The sequence below is a fragment of the Terrapene carolina genome, unplaced genomic scaffold (genome assembly GCF_002925995.2).
Source record: "Terrapene carolina triunguis isolate 2854851 unplaced genomic scaffold, T_m_triunguis-2.0 Scaffold641, whole genome shotgun sequence".
NCBI classification, from domain to species: domain Eukaryota; kingdom Metazoa; phylum Chordata; order Testudines; family Emydidae; genus Terrapene; species Terrapene triunguis.
The window spans coordinates 2204638-2216528 of record NW_020664992.1 but is presented as its reverse complement, the minus strand read 5'-3'; the positions used below and the strand labels follow the sequence as shown (position 1 = coordinate 2216528).

Below are 11891 nucleotides of genomic sequence, written 5' to 3'. Positions count from 1 at the left end.
GCTCAGCTGTGTCTCATAGTCCCTATGTTAATAACAGTGACTGGAGAGTCCCCTTTAGCTCGGGTGCCCAGGTCTGTGCTTTTAAAGAAGAAGATCCTAAGATTCTATCCCTGCAAACAACCACAATCAACTTCTTGGTCGGGCTGTGGGATGCAGCCAGGGCTCCATGTGCTGGGCAGTTCATGGGTCCGAAATCCTACCACAGAGCCCTGGCTTCTCTGGCTAAGATGGGAGATTCAGGGTTGTAGGGTCATAAATGTCACACTCAGTGCAGCAATCCCTACCCTCCCACAGCCCAGGCAGCACGCCCCACCCCTGCCCTGGGCAACAGGCTCCGCACAGCCCTTTGGGGATTTATGTGTCTGTTAATTTCCATTAATTTTACCCTTCTCCTCATGCACTGGCTGCATGTAACTGCATCACAGACATTGTCGGGATGGGGAAGCCAGAGGTCTTGGGATCCAAGGAGGGGGCAGTTGGGGGGTTTGGCATAGGGAGACTGGGGTGGGGCAGTTTGGAATTGTGTGATTACCACATTAGCTAAATGTTGCTACTAAATCTACCAGCAATTAAATTGTTAACCATGCTGCCATTTCAGCAGACATCATTAAGTTTCAGAGTTAACCCACCTATTGCGCTGAATGGGATCGCTCACGCCTCTCAGTGCTGCTGTTCTCTTTGCAGGCTCCAGCACATGTCACTGCATCGATTCCTTTCCAACCAGAAAGGCTAGAAACATTTTTATTGTTGTTGTTTTTAAACAGTGAAATCTTAGACTCTCAAAGCCAGGCAAATTCTGGGCGTGGCAGGTCTTGTGGGGACAGTGAGCAGAGACATGGGGTCTCAGCACCCAGAGCCATTGCCACTGAGGCAAGCTGCTTGACTTTGGTTTGGATTTACTCATCCGTGGAGGTTTCTCTTTTGTTCCCAGGGCCCTACATGTCTCTGTTCTGGCTATGAACCTGCTCCTTGTTATCTGGAATAGTTTTTAAATGCCTTTGCCTCCCTGTTCACCTCTTCACAAATTGCTTCCCATTTAGCCACGCTGCACGTGCCCGAACGCTCCCCTTCCATGGGCCAAGCAGACACTTGAGATGGCTGGTCGATAGCTCAGCCTCCTGGGCAAGGTCGGACGTGGCCGGGAGAGGCAGACACTGAAACACTCGCTAGGAATTCAGGCAGAGACAAAGAGGATGAGGGAGGGGAGTTTTGAGGGCAGCTTTTCCCGGCAGTCCTCGGTGGGCGAACCTAAGAGTTACGCAGTCTGGAAGCTGGAGGGAGAGGGGGCACTCTGCACTTACACGTTTTAGGGGGCATCTGTGACTTGATGCAAGTTACAGTGGGAGTTCACTAGATGGCGGTAGAACATCCTGTGTGTTCCATCTGTGTTAGTGTGATCCTATGAAGCATGGTCCTTGTGGCCCCTTTTGGAGATGGGGGACCAGGAAAGCAGGGACTTGGGACTGGTGTTATCCCAGGGAATGCAGGGGGAATTTGGCTGCAAGTGCCAGTTGCGGATATGGTATGTGCTGGGGTTGCTGGAGAGTCTGGCATCTGGGAGCAGGGATTAGAGCAGGGGCACTGGATTGAGGTGGGGGTGTTGGAGGAGCCGGGATTAGAGCAAGGGTGCTGGATTGAGGTGGGGATTTGGAAACAGGGATTAGAGCTTTCCTGGCTCCAACTATGCGCTGAGCAAAGGTCTCAGCAGAGTTGCCCTCAGCAATACCCAGATCCTTTTAGAGCCCTGGGTTTCCTGTGGCGTTCAAATCTCCCCGCCAGTGTGTGTGGGACTCACATCTGAGACTGAAGGCTAAACTCCCTATGATGATCCCTCCTTCATGAGGCACCCCGGAGCCAGGGGCTGGAAGTTGCTGCCCAAGGAGGCTGCAGACAGGATCCCTCCTTCCTCCCTGGAGTTGCTGGCCCCATGCTGGGCTCCCAGAGAGCCCTGCCTGGCCACTGTATTTGTAGAAATCCTGCATACATACAACTCCCAGACTGTGGGAGCAAGTCCTGGTGAAATTGAGCTTCACAGGGAATGGGGTTGGTTCTGTTGTATGCACAAAACCGTCCTTCGCCTACCAATCGGGCCCTCAGCATCTCTCTGGATCCCTGGGCTGCAGAAACTGCATGTACCCTCTGAGCTCACCAGGTGGTAGCACTGTCCTAAAAGCCAGCCCCACCACCGCCAAGCCAGGAGATATGAAGAGCTCTTGGAGCCGTTCACAGAGCCTGGGAAGGAATCTGAGAACAGAGATGGGTCAGCAGAGCTCTGGCAAGACAGCGATGGACTAAGCCATTTCCATCTTCCCAAGGACATTGTCACCATCGCGAGCGCAGTCTTCGTCCTTCATTGTCTGGACTACTACGACCTGGACCCCCGTCTGTGACATCTATGCATCAAACCCCCTTCCCTATGAGCCTCTGCGAGCCAGCGGAAACCTCGCTTCATGAACAGGATAGGCCTGATGAGGCAGGCCACTAAAGCTGGGGCATAGCGCTGACAACCATGGCACCGGGAGGCTGGAGGTGAGGGCCACTCAAGCTATGGGAAAGTTGGGCATCTCCTGGAGATTGATATGGGGCAGAGGGCAGGGAGCCCTGTCTCGGGGCCTCTTGCACTTACTGTGCCCTGATCCCTATCGCTGCTTGGCTTTGTTTAGGGCACAGATGCAGCCCTGGAGTAAGCGAGCAGCAAGTCTGCTCTGCTCAGGGCAGGGTTTTGTTTGGTCTTGTCTCCCTGCGCCCCCGTCTATCTCTGTATCACTATCATACAGAGTCTGTGTGCATGTGTGCTTCTCTCTCTCTCTCGCTGAGACATCATCTTTCTCCCACACACACACTTACCCAGGTCAGAGGCAAGGAGCCGCGCCAGTCCCTCCCTCCCTCTCTGCCTTCCCAGGTGGATGTAGGGAAGCTAGGAGAGCTGCAGTCACTTGCTGTGATGCATCTCTGCTGCCTGTGGCACCCCGAGCCAGCATGGTGGAAGCTGCTGCCCAAGGAGGCTGCAGGCAGGATCCCAAGTCTCTGCCTCTCCCAGAGAAAGGGAGACAGGGGCTTGCTCTGGAGTAGCGGGAGTGACATGACAGCAGGGTTCCCTGGAGACACAGCTGCCTGCAGACCCCATGCTCCAGGGGCTCCTTCTGCACTTTGCCTGGGAGCAAAGCAGTGAGCCGTCTGCAGAGAGCAAGTGGCAGGAACACAGAAAAAGGGATGCTGGAAAGGCAAAGCACAGGAAAGGCAAAGCCAGGCATAGGAGAGGAAAGGAGGGGAGATCCTGCTTCAGGTTTGGACTTTCCCAACCCCAAACATTGCCTCTGGTTCCTCTCCACCTTCCTGCCTTTTTCACATTCTCTCCTTTCCCTGAGGGGCTCCCAGGGGGTATGGGAGCCAGGCTGGGGTGGACATAGCATGCTTCCAGCTGTCAGGGGCAGAGGCTCCCTGCAGGACTTTCCCACCATCTGCCTGGACCAGACCCAATTTCCATCATGGGCTATGGTACATCTTCTCGGGGCAGTTGTCATGTCTGCGCTGGGTGCTGGCTTTCCTAGCCTCATTGGCCCTGCTGCTCACCTAGTCGTGTAACCACATCCGCTACCTGCTCTTGTTGCCCATGAACACCAGGAAGTTCAGGAACACGAACGAAGAACAAAGGAAAGTCTCACAGCTCACAGCATGGGATCCAGCACTGAAAGGGCAGGTTGGTGTAGTGGTCCAGCATTGATGGAAGGGAATGGGGAATAGTGGTTAGAGCATGAGGTACTGGGAGCCCAGACCCCTGTTTCTATCCCAACCGCTGGAGGGTTTGGGGTCTAATGGTTAGAGCATAGGGGGCTGGGGTCCAATTCTGGATGGGGCTATGGGTTAGGAGACGTGATTCTATTCCTGGCTCTGCCTCCTTTTCTGTGTAACTTTAGAAGTGTCCCCTCCCTTACCTGAGCCTGTTTCCCCTCTGAGCGATGGGGAGAGGTGTGCCCTGCTCTGTGCAGGAAGGGAGGGCAGTGAGACTCCTAAATGTTTGCAAACTGCTTTTCATTCCTTCCATAAAAGCCACTGGAGAGAGAGCCTCAGTCTCCTTCCCTGTGTTCCTCTTTATATTCATTATCTGCCCACACCTCTAATGGGGCCATTAGCCAAGTGTCTGCAAAGGAAACATTAAAAAGCCAAATGTAACTGAGAACTGGCTGGGGCATGTCCCCTCTGGACAGGGGTCCTGCCTGCAGTGCCTGGGTTTGAGCAGGTTTCAGTGGATTTGTTATTTCGTCTGTTCCATGCTTGTTCCAGGGCCATTGCTGCGATTACATATTGCTTAGAGTCTAATGCGGCTGGATCTCTGGGGCTTTTCCCATCCTTGAATTCTATGACTGGCAAAGCTGAGCCCCCGGCCCCCATCCCACCTCGAGACATGGAGGACCTGCCCTAGAGGGGGGGAGGGCAAATGGACACGGGCTGCATAGCAAGATAGAGACTGGCAGAAAGGGGTTGCTGGGCTAGTGGGGGAGGGGAATATCAGGGAGGGCTACTGTGACACATGGCTAGAAAGGGTTAAACATCCTGCAAAATAAACAACCCTCAAAAGACATGTGGAGGGATAATGTTTGTGTTTGTTTGTATTTACATATGTATGAGTAGGGTCAACAGTGTAATCAACAGTCCCTGTCTATGCTGTATTCTGATAATTCAGAGATCAAAGAACATCCTAGCACTTAAATGAACTGTAAACATGGGATATCTCTGTATTCATCTCTCTTTGAAATGTATAGCAAATAATCTGTGAATGGTGGAAGAACAAGCAAATTGTTTTATGTTAATTCTATAGCTAAGTACTGGTGATGGATCTCCTTCAAAGTCATCCTAATTATCTTTTGTTCCCGGAGGAAATCCCAACTTGTCAAAGACGACATGAAATTGTATAAAAGATCCTTGGGTCCTGATCCTGTTCATCTCAGCTCTGCCTGAGGCTTCATTCAGGGGAAGCTTAGGCCATAAAGTCTGAGATCCCAGTCCTAAGCAGGAACACCCTGCATTGACATTGGACTATAACCTATGAACTATTTCTGAAAGAACTCTTTGCAACTACAAAGCTCACCATCACTATGAATCTGAATCTTAGGAATTGAACGCATGTCTGTATGTATATTGATCTTTTAACCATACTCTCTCTCTTTTGTTTTTTAATAAATTTTAGTTTAGTTAATAAGAATTGGCTGTAGCGTGTATTTGGGTAAAATCTGGATTATTCAGTAACCTGGGAGGTAATGTGTCCAATCCCTTGGGATTGGTAGAAACTTTTATTTTATATGATGAAATAAGATTTTCAGGAATCATCATATTTGACTTAGGTACCTGGGTGGAGGCCTGAGTCTGGATCACTTTAAGGGAACTGTGTTGTTTGGACTTTGGAGTAACCAGTAAGGTAATAAAGAAGCTGGCTTGGTAAATCTAAGCATTGGAATATCCACCAGTTTTATGGGGATTGTCTGCCCCCATTCTTTGCAGTTCACCCTAATTGAGTGATCATAGCTGGCCCCTACTGGGACACCCCAGTCACAGCTAGTCTCCCACGGGGGAGCCCCATCACTTGGCACATTGGCAATGAAGGCTGGAGAAGGACCTAGCAGGGCCTGTCCTGCACCATTGTGGGGTCTCACAGGTCTTGTCCATGCCTGATTAACTTCCTTCCTTGGAAGCCCCTTAGCTTTGAATTGATCTCAACACATTGCCACTCCTCTTGCTCCCCATCTCGGTTTTGATGGGAGCTCTGCCGCCCCTTCTGGAAGCTCCTGGTGATATTAGCTGAAGAATGGTACTGGCTTCGTCTCTGCTCCCTTGCTCCCTGGGGACTGGGCTGGCAGGGAAGGAAAGCCATGAGTCCCAGGAGTGAAAGAGTCCCACCTGGGAGGTGACATGAAGGGAGATGGGGAGTGCCCAGCTGCTGAGGAAGAGATGAATGCAATGGTGGTGGGAAGAGGAGAGGAGCCCTGGGGAGATAAATAGGGGTTATGGCAAATGCATACCAAGGAGGGAGCAGAGGGGACACAGGAGCCCCCCATGAGGGACATGGGGGCAGGGTCCCCAGGGAATGCCCTGGACTGTGATGCTGAAGTGACTGGGACAAAAGCTGACCCACAAAGGCCTGATACTGTGAGGCACTGAATTCCCACTGAAGTTAATAGGGCTCAGGGGCCGAGCGAGACAGTTCAGCCTGGAGACTGCCCCTCGTCACTGCTTCCAGGATTTTAAGTGTAGAGACCTCAACCTGCTTAGTCCCATGGCCAAACATACTGGAAAATTCATGCCAAAATTTGGAAAAAAATGTATCAGGGTTCACAAGAGAAAAGGTATCAGAATGAGATACAAGTATTTTTGGAATCACAACTGAGTGGTTATGCAGAACAAACATAATCAAAACCTATCCAGTCCCTTTCTCAGAGAGAGATATTGGTTAGAATCTTTTTATTTTGTTGGACAGTCCTTGGTGGGAAAGAAAGGGCTAGGTCTGCTGTCCAATTCTGAGTTACAGACTTTCCCTGCTTTGACAAAACAAACAGACACGGGGAAAGGGTGCCAGCAGGAACCAAAGTCTCACAGCCCGGGTGGAGAGTTAGCCAGAGCTGGTGGAGGTGGCGCTGCCATCTGGGTCCCCTTCTCTGGTCAGGACATCATCGGGTCAGGATGGCAAAGGCCCAAGAGTGTCATGGTCGATGTTGAGGTCCTAGGAGATGGTGAGGATGGTAGCCATAATGGTAAAGGTCCCTCTTGCAGTCCACCCATCTTGCAGCAAGGCAGCCAGCTTGATAATCACCACAAACTTTTTTTAAGGACCCCCAAAAGGGAATAATGAGTGGAATAGCCCATCCCCTCATTACTTTGTTCACCAGTTAAGCCTAATTTCTGACACACCAATTTTGTCCATTGATTTCCAGTCCCACACATCTCTTGTTTAGCACATGTGCTTTTAACACCCTCCTGGGGCAATCTCAGTTGACCTTTTGGTTTGCACTAATCCAGTTTGTTGTCTCTTTTTGCCCCTTTTCCCATTAATGTTGGATATTAGCGATGGGACCAGTTGAGCTCACAATTGGAGTAGAATTATCAGGCCCCAGTTATTACAACGGACCCTGAATGGTGCCCCTGCAGTGGGGGTGGGGGAGTCCCCAATCAGTGACCCCATGATATGGGGTGAGTATCCAGGAGGTATACCCGATTGGTGACCCTGCAATGGGGGGGGGTATGTGGGGGGTAGGTTGGTGACTCTGTGATGGGGGGAATATCCCCAACTGGTGACCCTGCAATGAGGGATGAGTATGCATGGGGGTGGGGCAGTGTCCCCGGTTGGTGACCTTGCAATGGGAAGTGAGCATGCAGGAGGTGGGGGTGTTGAGCTCCAATCAGGGACACCCCGTGTTTGTCACTCCCTGATGTACTGACTGGCTGGGCACAAGTCAATGGGTTTGGTCCCCGCTTAGCACCCAGCCTGGTGGTAGGGTCTGGGCCCGCCAGCTCTGTGTCTAACTGTCCCCTCCCATCTCTGTCCCCCTCAGGTCTTCACACGCTATGGCAAGTGTTACACATTCAACTCCGGACAGGATGGGAAGCCCCGGCGCATCACCATGAAGGGTGGCACCGGCAATGGCCTGGAGATCATGCTGGACATTCAGCAAGACGAGTACCTGCCTGTCTGGGGGGAGACAGGTAACAGGACCACTGTCCCTTGGCCTCCAGCAGCAGCAGCACTGGCTGGAGCAGCTGTGTCTGCAACTCCCTCCCTGCCCCAGGCGGCGATGGGCACCTCTGCTTCCACACCCAGAGCACTTTGCCCTAGTCCGATGGCAGGCCATCACCACTGCCTTGATACCTGTCCATTCAACCTCCTGCCTCTCAGCCAGAGCTCACTCTGCCAAAGCCTCCCCGTCTCTGTCTCCTGACAAGCTGTATTTCCATGACAGCTCTTCATGGCTTGTTGTTCATAGTGTGGGGGGGCCTGGTTTGTGGGGCCCAGCTTGGCACAGCAGTGTCCAGCTGAAGCCGCTGAGCACCACCACAGTAGCAATAATAAGGCCTGGGGAGGAGGGTCAGACAGGCCTGGAGAAGGGACAGGCGCAGTCACTTGGGGCTGCTTGTAGTCGGTTCCCATGAGGTAGCCATAGCCCCATAAAGGCCCATGCGTTGTCTCCCTGGAGCTGGGCCCTTGCCATGCCCTGTCTCCAGCAGCCCCAACCCCCATGACCCTACCCCTAGGCCCCCATCTTCTCAGGTCCTCCCATTTCAATCTATTTTTCTCCTCCTTTTTTCTTACCTCTATTATTTGCCATGGCAACTGCCTGCCAGTTTAAATTAAGCAGCACTTGTCTATAAATAGTTCCACCCACTTCCCTGCTGCTCTCCCAGGGCCATGGAGTGGGAGGGTGGTGGGGAAGAAGAGAATGGGAACGGAGGGGCTAGGAGGGAGGGAAAGCAGACGGAAGGAAGGAATGCATGCGGGTGGGAGGGTGGCACATGCAATAAACCTAAGGAGCCCCAGCCCCTACCCCCCACCTAGCCTGAAACAACACTTCCTGTATGGGGGGGGGGGAAGGGAGGGGTGCAGTGAGCAGGTGGGGAAGGGAGGGGCATATAGAGCAGGGTTGGGGCTGTGGACTAGTGGAGAGGGAACAGGCACTGAATTCTTCCCCAAGACAGACACTGGAGAGATTGTCATGTAGGTGATAGACAGACACACACACACACACTGCAAAGCTGGGTGGAGGAGAAGGTATGTCTGAGAACAGCCCCAGGCCTGAGCAGATCTGGCCACACGCATGTGGCGATGGGCATGACCGGCTTCCCCATCAGTGAAACATTCACCCAACCGCAGCATCCTTCCAGAACAGTTACACAGGCAGCTGGGCAGGAGGGACTTGCCCAGACAGAAACCCGCCTCTGCCATCTGTTGCTTCCAAACCCGCTGGGGAAGGTAGGATGAGAGTGAACGTGTTAGACCAGGTGTCAGAACGCCTGGGTTGTGTCCCAGATCTGAGAGGCAGCGTGTTCTAGAGGCTAGAGCAGGAGATTGGGAGTCAGGACTCCTAGGTTCTGTTCTCACCTCTATCATCTTGGGTGAGTCACTCCCCCTCTCTGTGGTGTTTCCCCATCTATAAAATGGGATGAATAATACCCACTTCCCAGGGTGGTCTGAGTCTCTGTTCGTTAATGTTTCCAAGGCAGTTGGAGGTCCCTGTGTGAAAGGCACCAAGAATGGGCCAGTTCTGCTCTCACGCTGGTGTAAATCAGGAGTAACCCTACTGAAGCCTGTGGAGCGAACTCAGGGTATATTCAGTGTTAAAAGGGGAATCCTGACTTTGTTCACCCGTGCAGGGATATAAGAGAGGGCCTGGCTCACCCTGACCTGGTGGCGCCATTCTCACCTGTGCAAAGCGACTGCGAGATGTGACCAAACGAGATCCCTCCCCTCACTCACACCACTGTGTGTGTCACATGTCTGCATTGCACAGCTGTAGATGGCAACAAGGTGACAGCTGTGCGGAGTTGGACCCCTCATCCTTGGAACTTCTGGTGCCCTCTGAGACGGTCCCATGGCTCTGTACTCGTCCAGGCCTGAAAGGGCTCTTCACACTGGCAGGGACAGGGTTAATTCCGCACCAGGCTCCATTACAGACAGGACAACCTCTCTGAAGCTAAGTTAACATATGCCCTGAGGGAGAGCAGAATAGGTGTATCCTGCCGATATGAAATGGGCTCCAGGGAGTTCTCACCCCAGGATGCCTGGGTTCCCCAGCCCTCTCAGATACTCAGCTCCCACTTTTTTTGTTGTTGCAGATGAGACCTCGTTTGAAGCTGGGATCAAAGTGCAGATTCACAGCCAGGATGAACCTCCCTTAATTGACCAGCTGGGCTTTGGGGTGGCGCCTGGATTCCAGACCTTTGTGTCCTGCCAGGAGCAGCGGGTGAGGGGCAGGAGAGCACTGGGCTGGGCACTCTGTGCTGGCAGCCCCTGAGCTGCCTCTGCCTGACACAGACAGAGAAGAAATACTAAGCGGGGGGAAGGGAGGGATGCAGCATTCCAGGAGCCTGGAGGGTTAGGGCGGGATAGGATCGAGGTCTGTAAAATCCTGAATGGTGTGGAGAAAGTGAATAAGGAAGTGTTATTTATCCTTTCACATAACACGTGAACCGGGGTCACCCAATGAAATTAATAGGCAGCAGGTTTAAAACACACAAAAGGAAGTACTTCTTCACACAACACACAGTCAGCCTGTGGAACTCGCTGCCATGGGATGTTGTGAAGGTCAAAACTATAACTGGGTTCAAAAAAGAATTAGATAAGTTCCTGGAGGGTAGAGCCATCAATGACAATTATCCAGGATGGTCAGGGACGCAACCCCATGCTTTGTGTCCCTAAGCCTCTGATTGCCAGATGCTGGGACTGAATGACAGGGGATGGATCACTGGATTATTGCCTTGTTCCCTCTGAAGCTTCTGGCATTGGCCACTGTCAGAAGACACGATTCTGGGCCAGATGGACCATAGGTCTGACCCAGTATGGCCATTCTTATGTCATTGCACTTCTTGACAATTATAACAAACAATCATGAGCCAAATCAGCTGGGAGAAAGAATTTAATCAGAAAAGCATTAAGGATAATTGGGAATTGTTTAACAGCACTTCCACTAGATGCCCCAAAAGCCACCATCCCACACTCGAGGACGAAGGCTGTATTATTAAAAAAAGACCTGGTTTAGAGGGGAAGAAAAGCCAGCTATGAAAAAATTAAAAATAATATATAACAAAGGGGAAATTGATATTAATACAAATCAGATGCTAGAAATTGTAGAAAATTGATAAGGAAAGCAAAGGGACACAAGGAGAAAACTGTAGCCAGCAGAGTTAAGGAATATAAGGAGTTTTTAAAATATATTAGGAACAAAAAGAATCCTAACAATGGTATTGGTCTGTTATTAGATGGAAATGGTAGACTTATCAATAATAATGCAGAAAAGGCAGAAGCGTTCAGTAAATGTTTCTGTTCTGTATTTGGGGAAAAAACATGAAATAATCATATCAGATGATAACACCCTTTCCATTCCACTGATATCTCAGGAGGATGTTAAACAGCTAAAATTAGACATTTTAAAATCAGTAGAATGGGGAAAAGTGAGCCTGACACAGGGGCTTGCGGGGCCTAGTTAATCAATACTCTGAAATTCTCAGCTTGCTCCTATGGTGGCCTGATCGGTGCCTGGTCCACCTTGGTGCTCAACAAGAGCCTTCTGGGAGCATTCCCTGGGGAGAGAAGGGATGGGGCACCTGTTCTCATTCCTCCCTGCTCTGCCCCAGCTGATCTACCTTCCCCCGCCCTGGGGTAACTGCCAGTCCATAACCAGAGAATCTGAGTTCTACGACACCTACAGCATCGCGGCCTGTCGCATTGACTGTGAGACCCGCTACCTGGTGGAGAACTGCAACTGCCGCATGGTGCACATGCGAGGTGAGCCCAAATGGGGACAGGGACAGGCCCAAACCAGCCCCGGGTAGGACACTCCCTGTGCAGCTCAGAGCATCTCCCTGCCACTCCAGATCAGACCAATGGGCCCATCTAATGCAGTATCCCCCCAATGCCTCTCTGCCCCAGATCAGACCAATGGGCCCATCTAACGCAGTATCCCCCCAATGCCTCCCTGCCACCCCAGATCAGACCAATGGACCCATCTAGCCCAGTATCCCCCCAATGCCTCCCTGACCCAGATCAGACCAATGGGCCCATCTAGGCCAGTATCCCCCCAGTGCCTCCCTGCCACCCCAGATCAGACCAATGGGCCCATCTAACCCACTATCCCCCCAGTACCTCCCTGCCCCAGATCAGACCAATGGGCCCATCTAACGCAGTATCC

The 11891-nt window shown here is 51.8% G+C and overlaps 1 protein-coding gene across 3 annotated transcripts in view; it reads left to right on the top strand.

Annotated features, from left to right (window-relative positions):
* ASIC1 (acid sensing ion channel subunit 1) overlaps positions 1-11891 on the top strand; it is a 147010-nt gene that overhangs the window by 127038 nt on the left and 8081 nt on the right. For all 3 annotated transcript variants that reach the window (XM_024214737.3, XM_024214736.3, XM_024214738.3), the window contains 3 exons: positions 7545-7695; positions 9820-9947; positions 11338-11488. In XM_024214737.3, coding sequence (XP_024070505.2) covers positions 7545-7695; positions 9820-9947; positions 11338-11488 — 430 coding nt within the window. The remainder of the gene's footprint in view (positions 1-7544; positions 7696-9819; positions 9948-11337; positions 11489-11891) is intronic.